Source organism: Capra hircus, chromosome 13 (genome assembly GCF_001704415.2).
Source record: "Capra hircus breed San Clemente chromosome 13, ASM170441v1, whole genome shotgun sequence".
Taxonomy (NCBI): Eukaryota; Metazoa; Chordata; class Mammalia; order Artiodactyla; family Bovidae; genus Capra; species Capra hircus.
The window spans coordinates 35867988-35894896 of record NC_030820.1 but is presented as its reverse complement, the minus strand read 5'-3'; the positions used below and the strand labels follow the sequence as shown (position 1 = coordinate 35894896).

The following is a 26909-nucleotide window of genomic DNA, read 5'->3' as shown; positions in this document are numbered from 1 at the left end:
CTTTCCCTTTCTCCTTTGCTTTTTGCTTCTCTTCTCTCCTCAGCTATTTGTAAAGCCTCCTCAGACAACCACTTTACCTTCTTACATTTCTTTTCCTCAGGGATGGTTTTGGTCACTGTCTCCTGTACAATGTTAAGAACCTCTATCCATAGTTCTTCAGGCACTTTGTCTACCAGATCTAATCCCCTGAATGTATTTGTCACTTCCACTGTTTAAAATCATAAGGGATTTGATTTAGGTCTTAGCTGAATGGCCTAGTGATTTTCCCCTACTTTCTTCAATTTAAGCCTGAATTTTGCAATAAGGAGCTGATGATCTGAGCCATAGTCGGCTCCAGGTCTTGTTTTTGCTGACTGTATAGAGCTTCTCCATCTTGGGTTATAAAGAATATAATCAATCTGATTTCAGTATTGACCATCTGGTGATGTCCATGTGTAGAGTTCTCTCTCATGTTGCTGGATGAGGGTGTTCTTACATTCTATGTAAGAGGCTATGATGTTCTTACATCAAAAAAAAATTAAAAAAGCCATGCTCTCTGACAGTGTACTTTTAAACTTCAACCATCTACTTATTTAGAAAGCCTGAGTCACTGAACAGTGAATAATTATTTACTAGAACAATAATGTATTACTGTGAAAATCATGTTTACAGAGACCAATGAAATATGGTATCTTTTTCAAATTACACTCATGATGTAGTCCTGCAAAGAGTTAGCATAAAGTAATTTCTCATTTGTAAACATCAAGCACAGAATTTAGTTGTAGTTTTTCTTAAGGCTGATGAATTTAATAATGTACGTCAGGATGGGTGGTACCTTACACATAAAAGGTCAATATGCTAAAAATCATAGTATTAATCTGTTAGGAAATAAACTTCTCAGAAAGAGATTCAGGTAGGTAGAGATTAGCCCAGTTAGTTTTAACATACTGTACACTCATCTAGAAAGCCACAGTGTATGAATAAGATAATTTTTATTTGAGTCTAATAGTAAGTTGTATATAGGAAAGAAATCTGTTGCTGTGGCCAAGTACTATTCACTTCTGTTCCTGATCTTTGAACAGGTTGGCACAAACATGAAGACAGTATATTCTGTGGAAAGCAACTGACACAGATGCAGCTTTTACTGTGTATTTACCTCCAGTGTACCTGTACTGCTTAACACGACAATCCTTCTGCATTTTCTCCCAGACATTGGCCAGACTTGTCACTCTTACTATCCGATGAAACATCAGAATTACTGAAGACTGCAATAAATATCCAAACTGTTTTTGTGACCTAAAAAAGCCACACTTACTCATTTGATTTATTGCAAAACAAATGAAATCTCTGGGTATCCCTTGGATCAGACCCATGTTATAAAAAGTCTACTTATCATATGGTAGCACTACTATATTTGCTGCTCAAGGCATAAAATAAAAACAAGCTATTTGGCTCACAATCTTATAATGATCACATTAGTGGGTGGCTGAATTTTTGTGTTGGGGAGTGACAGATCTGTTTATAAAGCTCAATTTAAAGTTCCCTGGGAATCAAACTATATAGAAAACATAGCAACTTAGCAGTTCATAACGAGCCTTGAGAGAAATTGATTTTCTTTCCTCTGTTGTTCTATAGTGAGAGAAAAATGCAATTAATGAGGCATCAATTTTTATATTGCTGTCAGGAGGAGGAGGAGGAGAAAAAAGGGAGAAGGAGAATGAAAAGAAAAAGGAAGTAGGAAGCTTGTTGAAACAGCATTATTTTTTCCAAAGCAGCTATTATACCAGACTTAGATAAGAATGACTTATAAGTATTTGTCTCACCCTTGACTCAGGGTTATGGCAAGAGTGCAATAAAACTAAAAGGCAAGATAAAACCATCCTTGAGTCTTCCTTAGCTGAGTAGAACAGAGCATGGATCATTTCCTTACTTGTTCAAAAATGCAACTTTTTCTTTTTTTTTTTTTCCTCTTTTTTTTTTATTTTTTAAATTTTAAAATCTTTAATTCTTACATGCATTCCCAAACATGAACCCCCCTCCCACCTCCCTCCCCATAACATCTCTCTGGGTCATCCCCATGCACCAGCTCCAAGCATGCTGTATCCTGCATCAGACATAGACTGGCGATTCAATTCTTACATGATAGTATACATGTTAGAATGCCATTCTCCCAAATCATCCCACTCTCTCCCTCTCCCTCTGAGTCCAAAAGTCCATTATACACATCTGTGTCTCTTTCCCTGTCTTGCATACAGGGTCGTTATTGCCATCTTCCTAAATTCCATATATATGTGTTAATATACTGTATTGGTGTTTTTCTTTCTGGCTTACTTCACTCTGTATAATCGGCTCCAGTTTCATCCATCTCATCAGAACTGATTCAAATGAATTCCTTTTAACGGCTGAGTAATACTCCATTGTGTATATGTACCACAGCTTTCTTATCCATTCATCTGCTGATGGACATCTAGGTTGTTTCCATGTCCTGGCTATTATAAACAGTGCTGCGATGAACATTGGGGTACATGTGTCTCTTTCAATTCTGGTTTCCTCAGTGGGATTGCTGGGTCATAAGGTAGTTCTATTTGCAATTTTTTAAGGAATCTCCACACTGTTCTCCATAGTGGCTGTACTAGTTTGCATTCCCACCAACAGTGTAGGAGGGTTCCCTTTTCTCCACCCCCTCTCCAGCATTTATTGCTTGCAGATTTTTGGATCGCAGCCATTCTGACTGGTGTGAAGTGGTACCTCATTGTGGTTTTGATTTGCATTTCTCTAATAATGAGTGATGTTGAGCATCTTTTCATGTGTTTGTTAGCCATCCGTATGTCTTCTTTGGAGAAATGTCTATTTAGTTCTTTGGCCCATTTTTTGATTGGGTCGTTTATTTTTCTGGAATTGAGCTGCATGCAAGTTGCTTTGTATATTTTTGAGATTAGTTGTTTGTCAGTTGCTTCATTTGCTATTATTTTCTCCCATTCAGAAGGCTGTCTTTTCACCTTGCTTATATTTTCCTTTGTTGTGCAGAAGCTTTTAATTTTAATTAGATCCCATTTGTTTATTTTTGCTTTTATTTCCAGAATTCTGGGAGGTGGATCATAGAGGATCCTGCTGTTTATGTCAACTTTTTCAATGAGGTACCATGATCTTTATTTAAAATAGCCAATGCCCAAATCCCCTGATTCTACTCCGCTTCTATGTTCTTCTACATCATTTATCACCCTCTAAGTACAATATGATTGACTTTATTATTTATTCATAATTTATTATGAATAAGTTTTCTGTCTATATGCCCTTCCCAAGGAAACAATGTTTGTGCTCTTCAGTGACAGACTCACGGATCTAGAACAGTGCCAGGCACTGCCTGTTCCTTCCCACACAGATGCACTGAACGAACATCAGTGTGATTTATGCCCAGAAAGGCTGCCAGAGTGTAAACATGCAAGACAGACCAACAGCATAAAAAGCCAACTGTGGTTCTAATAAAGATCATATTTACCTCATATACAAGGATTATAATTTTAAATCCATCACACACTCATAGACTCAATTATAACTTTGGTGTTTAGAGTTGTCCATATAAAACCCTGCAGAGCAGTCTCTTAATTCCCACCAACATTCAATCAACCTTCAACAAAAGTTATAGGAATTCTGATAAACATATTAACATTTACAGTTAGTCTTGACTGCTTACTTTCCTCTCTGCTTTATGTGGAAGACTTTTTGTTTGGCCAGTTTTATGGGAAAATGGTGACAGTCTTATAAAGGTCGATTTATTCAAACTACTTCCCCAAGGCAGACTCTAGGCGACATACAAGACTCCGCAGAAAGGAGAAGGAATAGTACTTCATGCTCAAGCTAGAAACGTGAAGTATACAGAAAGATTTATTGTCAGTTTCCTCCTATGTCTCATAACCAGACAGAACAAGTCACAAATTGTCTGACTATCCGCAAGATGAATTTGTGCTCTTTACTGCCTTAAGCTGTGAAATGTTTTAGTAGCTTTTTAACACCAAAGCTTTCTCCCTGCAAACACACTCTTAGTATTTGGCTTTATTACTTTACTCTTTAAAAATTCAGGTTTCGCTAAAGATAACACTTATATAGAAAATACACTAAATTTAGTATACTTAGTTTTAACATACTTTTGGAAAATACTTTTAAATGCAGAGGGGAATATAACAGAAACTGTCACAAAGATGTTTTAGTGGCTGAAATGTAGCTTGAAATAGCATCTTTTCAAAATGAAGAGAAAATTAAATACTTCTGATCAAGGTTCAAATTCCCCTGTCATATTTTTGTCATGTGAACAACTTGGATAATTTTAACTTCCTGAACATTAAGTCCAAGAATTAAAATCACAAAATATTATGGTTAAAAAAAATGTAGATTCTGAACAGCCTTTTAATGTTACTTATCTAACAGTTTCAGGACAAACACCTTTATTCGCAGTGGCTTTGCAAATACTGGGAGGAGACAAATGAGGCTGGAGGAATCTGCTTATATTCTTTCCAGCCCTGTAAATTATGGGCTTCCCAGGTGGCACTAGTGGTAAAGAACCCGCCTGCCAATGCAGGAGACATTAGAGACGTGGGATCTATCCCTGGGTTGGGAAGATCCCCTGGAGGAGGGCATGGCAACACACTCCAGTATTCTTGTCTGGAGAATCCCATGGACAGAGGAACCTGACGGGCTAGGGTCCATGAGGTCACAAAGAGTTGGGCACAACTGAAAACTTAGCACACACACATTACAGCATCTGAGAACTATTTTTTAAATATAATTTTTACAATTAGGAAAGGCAAACAGTTAATGCAGGAACAATGAGAATTTCCAAAATTTTAATTCACTGCTGGACACACTCTTTCAGATGATGATAAATGGCTAAATGATCTAATTTATTAAGTATTTTGAACACTGAGCTTCCAAATCAGCAGAGGCCTATTCATATTTGAACATTTCAATAGTATTTTTAGCTAAGATACAAGAGCTCCATTTTATTAAAAGACTAGTAGAGCCAGGTATTGGTCTAAACCCGTTGTAAATGCTTCCTCTAGCTGTCAAACAAACTTAGAAAGCAAGAAAGTGATCTTGCTATTTTCATTTTTTAGATGAAGAAACTGCAGCCAGAAGACATGTGAAATGTGCAGGTGTCGTGTCCCCAGAAACTGAATCACAGAACTGAACAGGGATGAGCCTGTCCCGCCCAGAGTCTGCTTGTCACCGTGCACTGTCCTGCACTATACCATCATGGGACCTAATAGACAGAGATTCCTCGAGACAATAAACGGATACCCTCAACAGCACCATATGGGACAAGCTGGAGGATTTTCCGAGTGGTGAGCACATAGAAGAAAGTGAATAATGGGAAATTCTTAGAAGCCCAGTCTACAGAGGTCACAGTGCGGGAGAAGACAAAAGACACAGCTGAAGGCCACTTCCACATCTCCACCTGTACAAGCATTCCTGATTTTAAAAGGTTTCCAAATCCTTCCTTTAGTAGAAACAAGAGAAGTAGCTTGTGTGAATTTAGTATTTTAACATGATTTTCTTTCTCTATTTCACATAGAGATTCAGGATATTCTATTTGCCTGGGTATACTATGTACTTTAACATCACAAAAATATAAGACTAGTATTCTCCATTAAGTCTGTTCTGCTATAATGCAATAATATGGACTTTAAAAGTTCTGCATTATTAAAAGCTATCTTTTACCAGCACTTGTTCCCAAACAGGTAAATGAAGTGTTAAGAGTTTCATATAAACTTATTTTTCCAATAAAAATTTCAGAAGACTAAAAATAATAATAAACAGTTGCTCTAAATAGATAAATATCACTGAGCAAATTCAGAATAGATTAAGACAATAGATTGTCTATTAAGACAAAATCAGAAGTTTTAAAACCATCATTATAACATATGCATGACAAAGAACAAAATGGAAGTGTGATGTTAAGAAAAGTAGAAAATCAAAATATTGGGTTGGCCAAAAGCTTCGTTTAGGTTTTCTCATAAGATGTTATAGAAAAACTCAAAAGAACTTTCTGGTCAACTCAATAAATTGCAGCCAGTTGGCAACAATCAACAAAGAACGCAATGGCAACTGAACCCAACCAAACAGAGCAAGGGGCTTCCCTAGGGTGTAGGGGCTGAGCACTTCAGTGTCACAAGGAGCAACAGGTAAAAAGCAAAACGCAGAATCTCTGGCCTCGCCTGGGACTCCCAGATGAGAACCTGCATTTTAACAAGATTCACAAGTGACTCAAATGCCTTTTGAAGTTTGAGAAGCGCTGGAGTCTGGGCTGGCTGAGTTGGTCTTGGTGGCCTCAGGGATAGTGGGGGTCTCTGTCTACACCAGCATGACAGGACTGGGGGACTGAAGGCTGCAGACAAAGCAGATGGTAAAAGCAAGCCCAGGAATCCTCCCTGGTGGCTGAGAGGGCTGCAGGGTGGGGGCCAGCCGAACATGGGAACAGATCGGAGGAGAGAGCAGGCAAACCTGCTAGGATGCTTTAGGGAAGTGCTGGCAAACTCAAGAATCAGGAAAGTGGACCAGTCATGCCATGTGCAATGTGGCGCCCCACGTGGCCAGCGCGGGGGAGGCAGAGCTGACTGGACCCTGGCCCACCCCCTCCAGAGGAAATGTGACTCAGGCTGGGGCTCTTGTGCACAGAGAGGCTCTCAAGAGACTTGGAACTGAACTTTCACAGAACGTCGAGGTATCTGTTAGAAAAATGAATGGAGGGCCCTAAACCAAAGGAAAAAAGAGAAAAGTAGGATATTCAGGACTGACACACAGTGTCGACACAGCCCTGATTTTGCAGATCAAAAGCAGTATTCCACAGGGAGATGAGGAACAGGCTCTGGTCTTGAACTGTCTGGGGCAAAATGGGCTCCACGGCTTAGAAGTTGGATCCAGGGCCAGTGACTTACTTCTCTCATCTGTGTCCTTGAGTTTCTTCTTCCGTAAAATGGGGACATGAAAAGTATTTACCTCATAGCCACAGCGAGGGCTGAGGAAATAATAACAGCATCCCCCTGAGCACAGGGCCTGGACTCAATACACACCAGCCACTGTTATGACACAGGGCTCAGGAAGGGCGGGACCTGCCTAAGAAACAAGTTAAAACTGAAAAACCGTTGGGACAGTTTCAAAGCAGTTGGGTACAGCAGAGAGTAAGAAAACATGACAGTTAGATCTCAGTTTGTAATAGAGAAACCTAAGTCACAAAAAGGGGTGTTTTAGTTGTTGATGAAGAAATGCAGTGAATTATTTACTCAAGGCCTGGAAAACTCCGAAGAGGAAGGACACGTTAATGGGCAGAAATGCATAGCAAAGGAAATAAGACTCTTCACTGACTATACCACTTTGAAGCATCAACACTGAGCATCCCCAGTGTAGGAGTATCTTGGAGTTAATACCCCTTTGGGGAGATAAAAGAATTTCCCCCAAGAATCAGGCCTCAGAAACCTAAGGAATTCCAAGAAGGAGACAGTTAAGAGCAGTCACTGCAGGCTGAGTGATGTCACAGGCTGAACAACTAAAATTAAAGTGAAGAAAGCCCTAGGATCTGGCCTAGAGTATAAACATACAGTGACGAGAGCACACAGTATGTGGTTAGAAACAAAGGCACCTGGCTCACTAGACAGATCCACATTCAACTTAGAGGTCAGGTGCCAGGAACCCGAAGATCAAGGGACAAAGGGGATTTAGGGCAAGATAAGTGCCCACAGCTAAATTAGCCTCAGGACTAATTAGTCTCAGGTGGTCCAGTGGTTAAGAATCCACCCTCCAACGTGGGGGATGCAAGTTTGATCCCTGGTCGGGGAACTAAGATCCCACATGCCAAGGAGTAACTAAGCCTGCACACCACAGCTACTGAGCTCATGCACTGCAACTAAGACTCGATGCAGCCAAATAAATTTAAAAAATAAAAAATTAACTTCTTCGTTAAAGATTTTACCCAGATATATTTTAGTTCAGTGATCATGGATCTAAACAGTCAGCACTCATGTAAAGCAGCACCCAAAACATTGCAGATCACTGTGACTGGAGCTCACAATGGAACACTGTGATACAGTTTTCTGGGAGCATTAATTTACCTGAAAAGGTAGTTGGGGTGATGCTGTGTTTTTATTCTGTCTCAATGCCCTTTGAAACTGGGTAGGAGGTATGTCAGTGAGGGTTGTGTTGTCCAGTTCTGAGGAGGCTGATTGGGAATGCCTGTCTCCACAGAGGCAAGCTGTGTATGATGGGAGTTCCAGCTTCACGCTGGTGGGGAAAGCCTAACACAGCCTGTCTGTCCCACTGACTACAACTGAAACCTCTGGACAGCACACAAAAAGCAATGATCTGGGGGTTTTGGAGAAGCAAACAAAAGCAGGCAGAGTGTAAAAGGAAGTCAGGCCCTGAGAGGTGAGCCCCAAGGAGGTGTGATGGTGGTGGTTTAATCATGAAGTCGTGTCCGACTCTTGCAACCCGATGGACTGTAGCCTGCCAGGCTCCTCTGTCCATGGGATTCTCCAGGCAAGAATACTGGAGTGGGTTGCAATTTCCTTCTTCAGGGGGATCTTCCCAACCCAAGGATTGAATCCAGGTCTCCTGCATTGCAGGCAAATTCTTAACCAACTGAGCTATGAAGGGAAGCCTCCAAGGGGTGAAGGTTCCCATTTTATTTTTCTTCTCTTCTTTGACTTTGCCCAGAGGATGAGGCTCTGTCTCAGAGCTGCACCGTGGAGCAGGAGGCTGTGCAGCTGATATCCCACAAAAGTTGTGATGACTGAGATGAACCTAAAGCAGCACAACAGAGGCTCTGAGAAACGAACTAAGATATAAACCAATGTCTAAGTCTCTCTCACCCCAAAGGTCATATGCATGGCACAGACCAGAAGCAGTGAAGAGCCTGGCCTAACCTGGGAGCCTAGCCAGGTTAATAGCCTGCTAAAAACAGCATAATCCAGAGGAATTTAGTAAGACCCAAAGTCTATATCAAATAATGTTCAGAACATCCAAGAGATGGAACAAATGATTCGACAAACAGAACTAGGTAAAGGTGAACAATTCTCAAGGAGAAAGACAATCAACAGATGCCAACCCTGAGATAACCCTGATGCTGGAACCATCTAAGACGAGAGGGTGGCTAAGCTTCAGAAGATAAAGCTAAACACACTTGAATGGAAACGTATAGTTCTTACGAAATAAGCAAAAACTATGAAAAAGAGCTAGTAATTTCCCAAATGAAGAAAATACCTGAAAGAAAAAAAATTGCTCAGTGGGCTAAACAGCAAAACAGATAATGAGGAAAAGAGTTAGAGAGCTTGAGAGGAAAAAAAAAAAAAAACAAGAAATCAAATTTGAACAACAGAGAAGCTCTGGGAAAAAACTTATAAGAACTTGTGAAACCACCTTAAAGGGTCTAACATATGTGCTACTGGAGTCTCAGAATAGAGGGGAAAGGATGGGTCAAAACAAACATCTTGGGGAAAAAAAAATGGCCCAAAATTTGATGAATGTCATAAATTTTCAGATTTGAGAAGTCTGGGAAATCCAGACAGGTTAAATTCAAAAGACACATCGTGATCAGTGCTAAAAATCAAAGATAAGGAAAAAACTTGAAAACAACTAGAGAATAATTACACATAGAGATAAAGCCAAAAAGTCATCAATATATTAATATAAAATAAGAAAAAAAAATCACGTTACCCAAAAGAAGGCAGGAAAGAGGAACAAAGAAAAATTTGAAAAGTACAAGGGGCCAAAGAGAAAACAAATCATAAAATATCAATAGTAAGCTTAAATCCAACCATGTCAATAGTTAAATGTAAATTTAATATGAACATATATGTGTGTGCTTAGTTGCTCAGTTGTGTCAGACTCTCTGCGATCCCTTGGAATGTAGCCCGCCAGGCTCCTCTGTCCATGGGGATTCTCTAGACAAGAATTATAGAGTGGGTTGCCATGCCCTCCAGGGGATCTTCCTAACCCAGGTATCAAACCCAGGTCTCCCGCATTGCAGGTGGAGTCTTTACTGTCTAAGCCACCACAGAAGCCCTATATTAAACTTTAAACATATCAATAAAAGACACTGATTATTAAATTGGATATCTAAAACAAGACCCAATACTATCCTGTCTGAAAGACACAGATGGATTAAAGTAAAAGAAAGTGATGTACCAGGCAAACAATAAGCAAAAGAAAGCTTGAGTGGCTATGTTATATATCACATAAAGTGACTTCAGGATAATGAATATTACTAGGGGTAAAAAAAGAACATTACACAATAAAAGTGACTTCACTAAGAAAACATAATACTCCTAAATGTGTATCCACCCAGCAACAGAGCTTCTAAATCTATTAAGTAAAAGTGGATTAATGTGAAAAGAGAAATAGACACATCTACAGTTAGAGAATTTAACAGTCTTCTCCCAACAATTAACAGAGCAAGTGGACAAATAATAAAATACAGAAGACCTGAATAATAATATAAACCTACTTGACTTACATAATATGTATAAAACACTCTATTCAACAACAACGGAACACATTCTTTTTACAAATACAAAGAACGTTCTTTGTATTCTGGGCTAAAAAAAAAAAGAAAAAGAAATTCTGACAAACTTAAAAAAATAATTGAAATCATACAAAGCATATACTCTGACTATAATGGAATTAATTAAGAAATCAATAGCCAAAAGATAACTGGATAATCCCTAAGTATCTGAAAATTAAACAACACATATGTGAACAACTCACTGATCAAAGAAGTCACAACAGAAATTAGAAAATATTCTGATCTTAATGATATGTTATAGAAACACAATCAAAAGTTGTAGGATGCAGTGCTTAGAGGCAAATTTAAATTTATGCCCAGTTAATACTTACACATTTGTTAAGGGGTTTTTGCTCAGTGATCAAAAATTCAACTTGATAAAACTAGAAAAAGAAAAAGAAATCCAAAGAAGGCAGAGAAAGGGGCTTCCCAGGTGGCGCTAGTGGTAAAGAACCCACTTGCCAATGCAGGAGACACAAGACACAGGTTCGAATCCTGGGTCAGAAAGATTCCCTAGAGGAAGGCATGGCAACCCACTCCAGTATTCTTGCTTGGAGAATCCCATGGACAGAGGAGCCTGATGGGCTACAGTTCATGGATACTTAGTACGCACAGAGAGAAGGTCCAGTAAAACGCCAATCCCATGACACAGATATCTTGTAAAGTCTCAATGTCTTAAGTACAAAAAGACTACAAAGATTTCATTTTAGAGGTCAAAAGGTGTTCAAGATGAGATTTTTTTTTTTCACTTGAACACTTCCAGCATTGTGCCCTCTGAAGTTAAATTCTCACTGTCTCACTTCCTCAGCATCACACAAGCCATCACTTACCAACCAAGACAACGAGTCTGTACTTCTCATTCGTCTGCCGTCGATAGGGTGTTACTTCCTCATACGTGGGCACATCGGCTGTGTCGTACTGGTCACTCCTCTTGCACTCGTACATGGATTTATTTGTTTTCTTATCTTTTCTACTAAGACGGAAACTTCTTCTAAAACCAGCTGCAAATACAAAAAAAAAAAAAAAAAAACACCAGCTTTTTAGCAGTTAAAACTAAAAAAAGACACCCCCTCTAAAAAAAATTTTTTTTAAACACCTCAAAGTTGGGCTGGATTTTATTTACCATAATACCATTACCAGGGCACTGAGTAATAAAAGGGAAATAGATCCTCCACGATTTCATTAAAACCACTGATAAAAGAATCATCTAACATTTAATTATATTGTTATAATACTTTTAAGTTTTGTTTGCTTCCCAATCATAAAGAGTTCTTTTCAAAAATCAGGAAACAAAATAAAGAGGTCAGATATCATAAAGAACATTTTTGCACAGACTGATGAACACAATTGTAAGAAAAAGTTAAAAGCACTGCAGAAACCTTTTAAATATAACTGATGGATTCTCCCATTCATAAATACTAGAATCTTTTACACTGTGTTCTACGCACAGCCTAACAACATCCCTGTGGCACAGACAGCATCTATTGTTAAACAGAAAGAAAACTAAAGTGTCCAAAATGTGTCCTACAAGTGGCCCACAAAAGTGGCCTAATGTGTCCAAAAGACCTCTGACTGGATCAGACAGACAGAACCAGACTATCACTGACAGCAAGTTACTTCACCGCTCTGAGACCCCAGTAGGTGGAGTAAATGACCAAGCCTCAGGTTCTTTTCTCCTATAGAAATTCTATGCTAACACTGAAGTGAATAGCCATTCCCTTCTCTGGGGCATCTTCCTAACTCAGGGACCGAACCTGGGCCTCCTGCATTGCAGGCAGATTCCTTACTATCTGAGTCATTAGGGAAGCCCTTTATAATGTGAAGCTGACTGAAATTTGAAAATCAGTTTCTGAGCCACAGTTGTGTACTCTTACTAATACCGTACCATATTTTACTAAGACACCTTTTCAAGTATTTAAGTAAGTTTCCTGTCTTCTTAAACAGCTCCCTCCAGCACACTGCTGTCATTTGAAATGTTAGCTTAGAAAAGCAAAGGCAAAAGTTCCTTGTCTCAGGCAAACCCTATTTCACTCTACTTGTTCTTCACATAGTTATAACATTCTGGTTTCATGTCTTTTCTTGAAGAGTGGTATTTACCATACACATCATTCAAGGATTCTTGGCCTAACCAACACTCTCAAAATCCAGACTTTAAAGGGAGGCAACAGCCTGTTTATTACAATATGATAAATATTCTATAGCAGTTTCATAACATAAAACAAATGCAAGCATATTTTTAAATGTATAAAAACAGATTCTCTTTAAAAAGAATACTAATCAAATCTGGTAAACAGGAACAAAACTTTAAAAAAGGTATTTTACAATAAAATGCAATAATGTGAATTTTAGAGAATACAAAGAAAAATAAATAGTACTATTGGATTTAAAAATTAATATTCAAAATACAGGCAGTATTAAAAAAAACAATTAATGAATGTCCATGGAGTTCTATCACTTACCTTATAGATTCACAGTTTAATAAAAATCAAAATATTAAGAATGGAATGATAAATATGTTCCTGGAACCCACTAAGAATCGGTCTGATCTTGAGATACTTGAATTATTTGAGGGAGAAGATTTACAAAGAATTTGAAACAAGGAAGACAGCTGCTCTAATAATCTATTAAAGACAAAAGGAAAAAGCAAACAGAATAAATGATGAAACATATCATCTTACAAAGAAAGGTGAGATTTCAGGGACAAAGAGGAAATGTACCAACCTGGTCCTAGGATGAAGAAAAGATAGGTGAATTCTAAGAATCTTAACTGCACAGAGAAGTCAAACTTCTACGGTGACGGTCAGAGGACAAACTGTAACTATGTTTTGTATTTTGGGGGGGAAAGACTCATGAGACATCCTGTAGGATTAGCAGGTAGAACTAAAAATCCCTTCACAATTATTCCTCATATGGAGGGAGGGATTTCCTCAAGTCACTGCAAACATCTGGCACAGAAATGGATCGAAGACATACATGCCTCATCCACAATGAGTCCAAAAGCAAAACCCAGAAAAATTCCTGATCGATGAATCCCAGCTAAATCCTGAATTTCAGTGAAAATGCTTACCTAATGGAGTCTTTATGATTAACTGAAGTTTTCACCTTTGTTGTAAACAGTAATGATATAGTGGGGGAAGAGAAAAGGGAACCGGATTTCTAATGGGAGATCTCCATGGACATGCAGGGTGGGGATCTGGGGGTCACTGGGGGGTGTGAGCTGTACAGCACTTAAAGGTACTTAATTAAAATCTCTGGTGGCTCAGCGGTAGAGAATCTGCCTGTCAGTGCAGGAGACACGGGTTTATTCCCCGGATCAGAGAGATCCCTTGGAGAAGGAAATGGCAACCCACTCCAGTACTCTAGCCTCGGAAATCCCATGGACAGAGGAGCCTGGCAGGCTATATATGTAGTCCATGGGGTCGCCAAAGATTCGGACATGACCTAACAACTGAAACCAGGACAACAGATGTTCTAAACAGGATTTTAAAAAGGCAGCCCCTAAAATTCTACTATCGGTCCTGTTTCATTTCTTTAATGTAAATTTCGACAAAGAAAGCCGGACACATTTGGGATTTTCACAAAGATAACTGCATGAAGCCGACAAAAAGGACACAGCACCGCGTCCATGAAGGTTCAGGGCTGGAGCGGCCCCGGAGAGGAGAGCGGCAGGTTGCTGGGACCCCTCCCGGCCAGCGCCTCAGGGACACCCCTGCGCTGGCCCGCGCACAACACGGCCCTGACCTCGTTCACGTGTTTTCCAGGTGGCCACGACCACGCACGCAGAATTCCCACAGGTTCTGAGGCCTGAGTGTCTTGGCCCAGCGCCTCGTTTAGAAAACAAAAGGGGAAAAGTCAGCCAGGTCTGCTGGGATCCCAAGGGTACAGGGGTCCTTGCTGAGTGTTAAAGGCTCAGACCTGGGTCTCTGGCTTCCTTACCAACTGGGGTGACTCGCCAATGTTTTAAAACCTTTCTGAAGCCTCATTTCTCAGCTTTAAAATGAGGATAATACTATCGACCTCTCACAGGATATTAAGGATTAAACAATTTATGTGAAGCATTTGCCCAGGACCTGGTGTATGGTAAACGCGTTACACAGTAGACAGATTAGCACCTGACTAGGTCCCACCTAACCTCAAAGTGTCTCCAAGGCAGGAACACACTATGTTCCCTGCTGTTCCCATAGCACACGTCTAACAGGAACGGGAAAAGCAAATGAAGGGGCTTCATGTTTGAGTAATGTCATAAAAGACACAAAATATTAAATCCAGATTTAAATATGTTAACTATTAAAAGTAGCTGATTAAAGCAGTAAGGCATTTTTAAAGAGATAAAGATTCAGTAGACGTTACCTATCCTTTTATTTCTTTTTAGATACTCTTTCTAGGGATGTGCTATCTCTGTTATTACAGTTACATTTAGAGAGCATCTCTCTTTTCTGTCCTTACTTATGGTCCCTCACTCCCTCAACACACACACGTATATATGTCACATATTTACACCACACAATAAATATATACACTCATGTACCCATACATATGGACACACACATACATACATACACATATATGTTGTTTTGCCGTTTAAGTTACTCATTTGTGTCTGACTCTGTGACCCCCACCCATGGGCTGTAGCCTACCAGGCTCCCCTGCCCATGAAATTCTCCAGACAAGAATACTGGAGTGAGCTGCCATTTCCTCCTCCAGGGGATCTTTCCAATCCAGAGATCAAACCCACATCTCCTGTGTTTCCCACATTGTAGGCAGATTCTTTCCCCACTGAGCCATCGGAAAAGCCCCCCCACCACACACACACACATCTATGCATACACAAAAATAGAGTCAGAAAACAAGAAAAATCCCCAACTCAGAACAATTAATAAAACAGCCAGAATAGAGGATATAACAAAAGGTATGAAATCCAGAGTTGTTACTTGTTTCTCAGATAAAAACAAAGCCAAATCAGGTAGCACAGAAGCCTGCCACTCAAGGCAGCATAGAGACTATCATTTTCAAATTTCAGTGACACAGTGCGGGCATGTCAGCACAGCTTGGTTAAGTCTAATCTTAAAGGAGACTGAGCTCTACATCAGGAAAAGGGGTTAATCATTTCTGGCCTTCGGGTCTTAGGTGGTTCTCTTATTAAAAGGAAGCTCAAGAATGTGTACTTAAATTGAAAGCAAGCAGAAGGTTCTTTCCAGTAAATGGGAATAAATCACCTAGAGCGTATTTCATTCTAGTTCGTTTTCAGTGCACAAGTCTTAGCAAGAGCTGGCTTTTAGACACCAGGAGCGGCAAAGCAGCACTAACAAGGAATTTGGAGTAAAGGAACGGTTTCATGCAAAATATATTTTTCCTTATATTTCACATTTTTGTAATTTATAATTGGCTCAACATTTTTATGGACAAGCTTTTTCCATGGCTCTTACCCACAGCTGCTAGAGATTTGTGTTTTTTAAGAGAACAGCACGTCAGCTTTATTACAATAGGAAAGTGGCTTCACAGAGAAACCGCAGGTGCGGGTCAGCCCTTCATCACTCGGAGACACTTCTTATCTAATATTTTCCAGCAGGAATAATTTACGATAACTCACTAACTTACTTAGTTGCGTGGTTCTGCTTAAAGTAAATTTTATTTTTTTATTATAAAAGATGACACAAGTTGCAATAAACATTCCTGTACATTCCTCTTACTCTGTGTCACTGATGACTTCATTAGGGCAAATTGCAAGAAGCTTGATGGATCTTGTCCAAATGCTTCTCAGATGGGTTAATAAGAACATACATCTCCACTGGCAGCAAGCCCCACTGCATGTTTTACCATCTCTCGTCAAAGGACTTCTATCATTTAAAAACCTTTAGTGATCTTACAAGTGAAAATTGTATACCGTTTCATTTTAACTGTTAAGTTGAACCTGTTTTTCATATTTGTAACTCATTTGCATTTATTTCTTCTGTGAATTGTTAGTTAATACTTGTTGATCATTTTTTTGGGGGGGTCTACATAAATAGCATACACATTCATGTATCTTTTAAGGTCATAACACTTGGCCTTATTTATTGCAAAGACGTTAAGATTTTCCGTTTTCCTTTTCAAAGAAATTTTAAAGGTTTATTTATTTGAATCTGTGAATTTCTTTCCTTTGTAATTTCTTCCACTATTTTTATGACTTTCCTACCCTTAATCTGATAAACACCCAAATTTTCTTAAATTAAAGAAATAGGTTACATAGCTTTACAGTTAATTTTTTAAATTCATCTGGAATTACTCAGGTATGATTATGAGATCAAGTTTGTGAGATGAGGCTGTAACTTTATAGTTTTCTAAATAATTAGCCAATGGCCCCAGAAATCCTTACTGAACAACCCTTTACCCACTTTATGTTAATACACACTTTGTACTGAAACACCAGATAGGGAGTTACGATGTTTTGACCAAACAAACAAAAAAAAAAGGTGATTCTTGGTTTGAGTTTAGATCATTCCCTTATTATTAATTTCAATATCAAAACAACAGAAGCAGTGGTGGTGGTGGTAGTGGGCATTTGTTGAGAACTTACAGATTACAGACACCGTCTGAAGCACTTATATGGATCGGTTCATTTAATTCTCACAACAACAAATGGGGCAGGCATAACAATCTAACAGGTTTAAGTAACTCTTCTTTTAGTGTCTTAAAAAGAAAACAATCCTTGGTTCAAACATTAAATCTTGAAAGTCCAGAAGAAAGCTTGAAATGTTATTCTACACACACGGATGTTTAAGAGAAAAACTGGTAAGCTTTCAATGACTTTGGTTTTTTTACTGAACTTTTAATTTTGTACATGAGTATGCCTATTAATAATGTTGTGAGAGTTTCAGGTGGACAGCAGAAGGACTCAACCATACATATACTTGTATCCATTCTCCCCCAAACTCCCCTCCATCCAGACTGCCACATAACATTGAGCAGAGTTCCCTGTGCTATACAGTAGGACCGTCAGTGGTTTTATGAAATAACTTACTAGGAAAAGTGTATCAAAGAGAAGCAGCAGTTTAATTTAGGGAGTAAAAATCATAAGCTCTTTTTCTATTAGATATTTTTCAAATATAATTAAAAATAAATATTTGATATTCCTCTGTATTTAAGATGATGTGTAAAATAGAAAAATACATACAACAGTGTCATTGCCCTCAAAGTACTCCTGATCTACTAGGGGAACAGAGATTATTCCAAATACTTGTAATTTAAGTGTTTTCACAACATAGGCTCAGGACAGAAACAAAAATTTTTTAGCAAGTACTTCTAATCTGATTTGACTTGACATTTCTCCTAAGAAGAAAAAAAAAAATTAAACTCAGGCAGTTGTTATTTGGTTATCTTCGAAACTACTTCACTATATTTGATATAATAGTATTGATATAACACCATGGATTAACACTATTCATCAAAAAGGGTATTAAATTTAATGCATACACATGTAAATTAAGAATCATTTGGTATTAAAATTAACTTCAAATAATTATAGATAAGTATTATATATATCCATCCTATAATTTCGGGCTTCCCTCTGGCTCAGCTGGTAAAGAATCCACCCACAATGCAGGAGACCTGGGTTCGATTCTTGGGTTGGGAAGATCCCCTGGAGAAGAGAAAGGATACTCACTCCAGTATTCTGGCCTGGAAAATTCCATGGACTGTATAGTCCATGGGGTCACAAAGAGCTGGACACGACTGAGCGATTTTCACATCCTATAATTTCAAATGTTAGTGATATTTTTAATAGTAAAAAACACCTTGAAGCGTTCAAAATATATAGAAGTATGGGAATGATTAACTATGAAACACCTTTTCAAAGAAAGGGGGCTTAAGTCACTGCTATATTTAAAATATATAACCAACAAGGACCTATTGTATAGCAAGGGAAATGCTGCTCAATATTCTACAATAACCTAAGTGGGAAAAGAAAAGGAATAGATACATGTATATATATAACTGGATCACTTTCCTATACACCTGAAACTAATACAACACTGTTAATCAACTATACTTCAATGTAAAATAAAAATTTAAAAGGAACTATACAACACCATTAAGAAATGTATTTGCTACAGCAATAAGTGGAAAAAACTGGACATATACAATAGTCATAATTATACTGAGTTTTACTAATATAAAAACTTGTATGAACACACACAAAAAAGTATAAAAGCAGACAATATACTAGGGGGCAACTATTTTGTCCTATTTTTAAAAGACTTTCCATAATGTTACATAATTTTACAATTTAAAAAAATACACAAAAACACCAAACAAATGAAATCCAGGATTGGTAGACGTATCTGCGAGGTTACATCAATATATAACAGAAAATACATTTTGCCTGTGTCTCAGAGGCAGGTTCTACTTTCCTGTACTTTGAAATGATTATGAAAATAGATCAACTTTTTATATTCTTAAAGGTTAGGAATAGCCAATAGATTAAAACACTTAAATACTTAAAAAGCAATGAAAGCAAAAACAATGGCAAAAATATTTTAGTGAGAATATAGTATAAAAACTAAAGATCAAAGATCAAGGAAGACAAAGAGAGAACCAGTGGACTCACCTAAGTGAAGAGGGTAAAAGAAAAGCAGCCTGGGTGTTGGAAATTTAGAACTAAACTAATAAAAAACTGAATGTGATTTTTTTTAAATCACAAATTGTTATCAGTTTCTTTGGCTCCTATAAATAGTTTCAGTGAAGATTTTTACAATGTAAATATTTATCATTTTAATGATCTTATTTTCATAAAATTTTGACATTTATGATGACATTTTATTTTAAAAATACATGATCATTTTATGGGCAGTATCTGCATTAACAAAAAAGGCCTTCCCCTCCAACAGAGTCGTGGTAACTCACCACCAACACTAACAGCCTCAGAAATCACATGTGTGAACGAGAGTGTGACCTGCCTCTCTGTTAACCATAAGAAAATACATACTAGTATGTGACCATTTGGACTTTTCAAATGGTACAGGTTCCATCTTTGGTGATATTTCTGTAACCAGTCTGGTAGTAACATTAGAAACTATGCATCCTCAATGTTTCTAAGAATATAAGCTTTTAATATGTTAAATGTTACAGATGCCTACAGAAAGAGTTTCAGTGAAAACTGCTTGAATTAATAGCAAAGCAATATCAGTCATAAGCACCTCAAATTTAAGAGATTTATAGAAGTTCCTAATTTTTTGAAGAAATACATTTAGTTTTTGCAAGTAAAGAAAAGGGCTTAGTTTCTTAAAAGAAAATAAAAATAAGCATTTTAATTCTTTCTTCTCACCTTAAATATACTAAAATACGCTACTTTTAAAAATCAGGAGAACTGCCAATAATACTGTATGAAAGTTGTTTTCTTAAAACAATGAATTAATTTGACCAAGCAAATATTTAACGAGTTCAGTAGGTACCTTAATTACAAGGAAGAGAAAATATTACGATGAATGAACTTTTCAAGACTTTTAAAACACTCATGTACACATTAATAAAAACTAAGTGGCTGGAAGTGATTATATAATGATAGACTTCTGACAACAAAATGTTGAAAATTTCCATTAAAATAAACATTTTGAATATAATGCCAATCTTGTTATGATGATATAAATCATAACAGACATGTAAAAACTATGTAGTAACATGATCCTATGACAAAGTTATTGTTGAAGTGATGCTCCCAGAGTATGCCAGCCATAAAATTATCCCAAAGACAAAGAAAGATAATTAAGAACATCTTAAAACAACAAACAAGTAAAAATCTTGGGAAGAAGTTTAGACTGAAAAGCAGTGCCAGCACAAAACTGCAAAAGTTACAGAGATCTGGAGATGGAGAGACTGAATTAGTCACCTTCTACATCCACCTTATAAAACAGTATCAGGGAGGGGAAAAAAAAAAAGAGAGAAACATGAATGTCATCATGGATTATATTAAGTGGCCATACAATGCTAATTTTGTATAAAAAGAAGGAAAAGGCTTTTGAACAGGGAAAATTCACTTCTGGAATGTTACAAGTACAAAGTTGCTCTGAGTATAAAAGAAATGTTCAAATGCCATAAATACCCTTGAATTTTTCAGCTCATCTCCAGCTAAAAGTAAAAACAGAAACTCAAAGTATCTAATGAAATCATGGAAGCTAATATAAAATATCAACCTGCAATGTCCAAGAAAAAAAAAATCACCTAGGTCTTAAAAAGTTTTCCTGACACCATCGACAATTTTTTTTAAGTATAGCACAGCATAACCATTTAAGAAAAAGAAAAACCATATGAGAATTTAATCTTCTTCCAGCCAGCTAATAAAGAAATGAGTCTTACTTACTCTTTCAAAATTATACGAAAATACAGTATGCACACATAAAAATGAATATAGAAATATAATTCTGAAAAGAGGAAAATCGGATTTGAAATTTTAATGTTGTTTTTTTAAGTTGAGTCTATGCAACCTAAAATTCTCCAAGCAGGAATGGTTTCTGTCAGAGAGAATATTTCCAAGTAGTATTCCAGACATGTTGAGATTATGCAGAGTTCTTTCTTACTCAAGAAAGAACCTGTACCACGTTTGAAAGAATACTTCTAAATGTTCTCTTTGTATAAATTTTATTTTTTGGAAAAATATTAAAGCCGTATATTTTGACATAGCTGTACTTACCTACATAACATTCTTTAATAAAATGAGTGAATACTGGAACAAGTGGAATCTTATGCTAGATTTATACAATAGGCAATGTAACTAGAGACTCACTGGTGCTTAAACATGGGACAAATAAGAAACAGGATTAGGAAGAAATACAGAATTAGAGATGGGTAAATAGTTTTAAAAGAAATAACAGCAAACGAATCGATTTGTTTTTACTGAATTTTATGGTAAACACTTTTCGTTAAATAGAAAGAACAGTCTTAACTTACAGAAGTCCCAAAACTGATCTTGTTTTGAAAGAATGCATGAAGTGCTCCAGCAGGAGCAGAAGTGGAGAAAAACTGATGATTTTTCAGGAGATCATTTGCAAGAAATTGGGTTGGAAGACAGATGCGTGATAAGCAGTGCTTTGTGAATTGTTTATAACACAATTTCTATAATGAATTAAACAGAGCGAAAACATTCTGTAATTCTTACCAGTTAAAGAAAAGGCCAGTTATTCTTCATAAGAACTATTTTGTATTGTAGTAGGAAAAGGGAGACAGAATCTTGAAAGCTTGCATTTCTACCACTGGGAAGCAATCACCCTTCGGAAGTCAGCATATGCACGTGTACACACACACACCAAAGACACACTAACTCTCACACCACCCATCAAGACTAAAGGAAGTTGTTTAGAGTTTATAGGAGGAAGTGAGTTATTAATAATTCACGTGTGTGTATATGTGTGTATACTTTAAGTATTTATATATATTACACACACACTGCAGGGAGATCCAACCAGTCCATTCTGAAGGAGATCAGCCCTGGGATTTCTTTGGAAGGAATGATGCTAAAGCTGAAACTCCAGTACTTTGGCCACCTCATGCGAAGAGCTGACTCATTGGAAAAGACTCTGATGCTGGGAGGGATTGGGGACAGGAGGAGAAGGGGACGACAGAGGATGAGATGGCTGGATGGCATCACTGACCTGATGGACGTGATTCTGAGTGAACTCCAGGAGATGGTGATGGACAGGGAGGCCTGGCGTGCTGCAATTCACAGGGTCGCAAAGAGTCGGACACGACTGAGCGACTGAACTGAACTGAACACACACACACTGTCAAGGGTGTAATTTTTTACGGTTCATGTTTATAGCATACTATCAATTTAACCTCAGTTTATTAATTTTATGCAAACAATGCACAACTTACACTGCCTAGTCAGTAAGCTTTTTTCCTTCCCTCCACTAATAACCAAACATCTTTTATCGGTAAATACAGTGACCTTTAAGAAATCCAGCATTACACATCAATAAGAATCCTACGACCCAGTGTACATTCGTATCAGTGATGGCTCACTAAATGCGATTTCAAGATATAATTCTTATACAAAGAGACATTCAATGCTTGGAGTATTACAGTGCTACTGCTTTCAAGAGTCAACTTAGATCAATTTGACATGGAATGTATTTTTCAAAAATGAAATCAGTCATCAGGGAAATGGCTACTTATACTGTTTTGTGCTTGACTTTATGCACATCAGAGAAAGTGAAAATAGTCAAATGTATTCACTAAATGATTATCGGCCTCACTTAGATCAATAGTGACCCTGGGCATTTCCACTTGGGGTCCAAGAATATTCTATCTGCAGGGTAATCACTCCCGCTATCCTGCATCTGTGGACTCAGGAAATAACAGTGTGGAGGCAGATGAGGAGTGAGGGGAAGAAATTCTTCTATGTAAGAAGTCCTTGGAAATGACCTCATGAGAAGGCAGACTTCCTAGGAACTCCATTGGCCATATTCCAGAGGGGTCCTAGAGCTGGAGAAGGTGTCCTGTGCTGAGGATGGATACAGACGCATCCTGTGCAAAGGCTGTTCTTTAGAACCAGGCATGTCTGAGAAAGCAGCGGTAGTGGCTGAGCTCTGGAGTCACCAGAGTACTGTATGACTTGTAGTAATCGCCTGAAATGTCACAGATCCATTCCATGTTGTTGACTTGTATGGTTTAAATTACTTCTTTTAGAGAGTGAAACATTTAATGACATATCAAATCCCCAAAGGGTAAATTTTCCCTCACCACAGTAATTACCATAGATATATTTAACGTAGAGTAAGAGAATGGAGAATGTGACACTTAATCTTATGTGTCAACTTGGCTGGGTCACGGTGCCCAGATGATCAAACATTATTCTGGATGCCTCCGGTAAAGGTGTTTCTTGGATAAAGGCTAACATTTAGATCAGTAGACTTGGAATAAAGCAGGTTACTTTTTCTTTTTCTCCTTTTATTTTTTTATTGGAGTATAATTGCTTTACAATGTTGTTAGTTTCTGCTATGTAACAATGTAAATCAGCTATAAATTTACATATATATCCCCTCCCACCATTCCTCATCTAGGTCTTCACAGAGCACCAAGCTGAGTTCCCTGTACTATATACAGCAGCTTCCCACTAGCTATCTACTTCACACGTGGTAATATATATACGTCAATGCCATTCTCTCAATTCATCTCACCCTCTCAAAGCAGATGACTGTCTATAATGTGGGTGGGCCTTATACAGTCAGTTGAAGATCTTAATGGAAAAGAGACTAACCTCTCCCTGAGCAAGAAGGATTTCCAGCAGCAGACAAGCCTTTGGCTCAAACTGCAGCTCTTCCCTTGGTCTCCAGTCTGCTACCTAGCCTATAGATATTGACTTACTAAGCCTCCACAGTCACATGATCCAATTCCTTAAAATCTCTGTGTGTATGTATATGTATGAGTGAGTGATAGTCACTCAGTCGTGTCCTACTCTTTGCAACGTCATGGACTGTAGCCCACTTGTCCTCTGTCCATGGGATTCTCTCCAGGCAAGAATACTGGAGTGGGTTGCCATTCCCTTCTCCAGGGGATCTTCCCAATCCCTGGGATCAGACCTGGGTCTCCTGCAGGCAGATTCTTTACTGACTGAGCCACCAGGGCCACCTCTACTGATGACATTTTGGTTCCAGCTAAAGGAGATCCAGCCAGTCCATTCTGAAGGAGATCAGCCCTGGGATTTCTTTGGAGGGAATGATGCTAAAGCTGAAACTCCAGTACTTTGGCCACCTCATGCAAAGAGTTGACTCATTGGAAAAGACTCTGATGCTGGGAGGGATTGGGGGCAGGAGGAGAAGGGGACGACCCAGGATGAGATGGCTGGATGGCATCACTGACCTGATGGACGTGAGTCTGAGTGAACTCTGGAAGTTGGTGATGGACAGGGAGGCCTGGTGTGCTGCGATTCATGGGGTCGCAAAGAGTCGGACACGACTGAGCAACTGAACTGAACTGACATGACAGTCACTTCTTCGAGAAGGCAATGGCAACCCACTCCAGTACTCTTGCCTGGAAAATCCCATGGATGGAGGAGCCTGGTGGGCTGCAGTCCATGGGGTCGCGAAGAGTCAGACACGACTGAGTGACTTCACTTTCACTTTTCACTTTCATGCATTGGAGAAGGAAATGGCAATCCACTCCAGCATTCTTGCCTGGAGAATCCCAGGGACGGGGGAGCCTGGTGGGCTGCTGTCTGTGGGGTCGCACAGAGTTGGACACGACTGAAGCAACTTAGCAGCAGTAGCACAGTCACTTCTTGTCTGGATGACACAAAGCTGTCCTCCTCTGCCCTGGCTCTCTTACAGCACATTCTCAGCAAATCAGCTAGAGTGACCCTGAAGCTCACAGCCAGGCACGTCACTCTGCTCCAAACCCCTGTTCGACTTCCCATCCCACACAAGTAAGAGCCCTTTGGTCAGCTCAGTACCCCTCACACCAGCATCCTGTTACTTCACCAGCCTCAAAGCCTGTCACTCTTTCCTTTGTTCACTCTGCTCGGGTCACACTGGTCTCCCTGCTCCACAGATCCCCCAGGGCCTATCTCAGGGCCTTTGCACATGACTGCCCCACTACTGACTGCCCCACTACTGCTTTTCCACAAGGCCCCCTCAGGGGTTTTCTCCATCATGGCTCAGGGAGGCCTTCCGTGACCACCCTAGGGAAAACTGAAGCTATGTGTCATTACCTCTCCCAGTGGCCATTCCAGCTTCACTTTTCTTCATGGCATGTCTCACCATTGAATGTATTAGGTAATTTATTTAGTGCAATTTATTTAGTTATGTCTTCACCCCATTTCCCTACTCTATGAAAGGGAGAGGTCTGCTTTTGATCTCTGCTGAAACCCTGAGGGTCCGGAACATAATAGGTGCTCAATAAATATCAGGAAACCAATCCAGAAATACCATTACAAGAAAGGTATATTCTGCAAATACCATAAGAATCTGCTAACCAGAGCTAAAGTGGGATCTTTCGAAGGGAGACAGGACACCAAGGAGGAAGAGGGGAAAAGGATCCTGCTTTTGCCTGCAAGAACTTACAATGCCATTTCACTTTTCAAACAATTTACTAAATAGAGCTGTATGAAACTGCTGACATTCTGATGACTTTTGACCTACAAAAAACAAACAAATAAAACACAGCAATTTCACATGCTTCGACCTAGTGTACATATTACTTTGCAAAAGATATAAATTAAAAATTTTGGTGTGGGGAATACAAAACTCTGAAAACAGAGAAAAGAATTCATAGATTTGACTATGTGAAAATTAAAATGTCTATATGATGTTAAACTTGACATTAAAAAAAATAAGGTAAAATGCAACCAAAGGACCAGAAGAAAATGCACACAGCGGAGAGGGCTAATGTGGATGATATACAAAGGGCTCATAACATTAACAGGAGACTGATAAAGAACCCGATAGGAAAAAACAAATAGGTAGAGACATGATTATTCAATGGAAGAAAAGAAGAAAAGTTAATAAAACATCACACTATTGCATTGTCACTATATTTAAAGTGAAAGTGAAAATTGTTAGTCACTCAGTCATGTCCAACTCTTTGTGACCCCAAGGACTATAGCCCACTAGGCTCCTCTGTCCACGGGATTCTCCAGGCAAGAACACTGGAGTGGGTAGCCATTCCCTTGGCCAGGGGATCTTCCTGACCCAGGGATAGAACCTGGGTCTCCTACACAGGCATTCTTTATATTTAAAGGTGTATATCAAATAATATTTATACCAAAAAATTAGCTTTGCCATAAATGTTAGCATGCTGCTTATGAGACTGCTTTTAAAAATGTATAAAAATCTGTAGCATTTTGAGGGTTTGGTTCTTGGTGGGAGCCAAAATAGCATTCCACAAGGCAGTCCATTTGCTTAGTCTATTTATAACAAAGTAACCCTTTAATACTACTAAAACTAACCAGAGAAATACCATCAAGTTTGTGTATCCTGCAAAAAGACACAATTTCCACTCAGTAGTCATTCATTGAAGGGCTTCCTTAAAAGAAAAAACTTTTATCAGAAACTATTAATTTCTGTATCCTACTATGCCATATCAACACAAAGTTGTCTTTCTGTACGCTTCTCTTCTCAGATACCTGACCCCACCTGCAGCTACATGAACCCCGAGGTGCCTCGAATCTGTGACTCTCTTGCTGCTCTTGTATCAGAACAAGCATTTAGACCCGAAAGAAGAAAGATGTCATGACACACATCTACAAAACCATGTTGACCTTGCTCTCCTGTTGGCCAGTCAGGTATGGAAAGGAAAACTTGTCTCCATGACCAGGAGTTGAACGGAGTCGAGAGTTAGGCTCTGTAATCAGGGCTTACAAAATCCAAAAGCCAACAGAAGCTAGACAGGCAGAAATATCTTAAATTGCATTCTG

The 26909-nt window shown here is 38.6% G+C and overlaps 1 protein-coding gene across 1 annotated transcript in view; it reads right to left on the bottom strand.

Moving 5' to 3' along the window:
- Nucleotides 1–26909, bottom strand: part of MPP7 (membrane palmitoylated protein 7) — a 233881-nt gene that overhangs the window by 20579 nt on the left and 186393 nt on the right. Inside the window, exon 12 of the mRNA XM_018057215.1 lies at nucleotides 11359–11529. Coding sequence (XP_017912704.1) covers nucleotides 11359–11529 — 171 coding nt within the window. The remainder of the gene's footprint in view (nucleotides 1–11358; nucleotides 11530–26909) is intronic.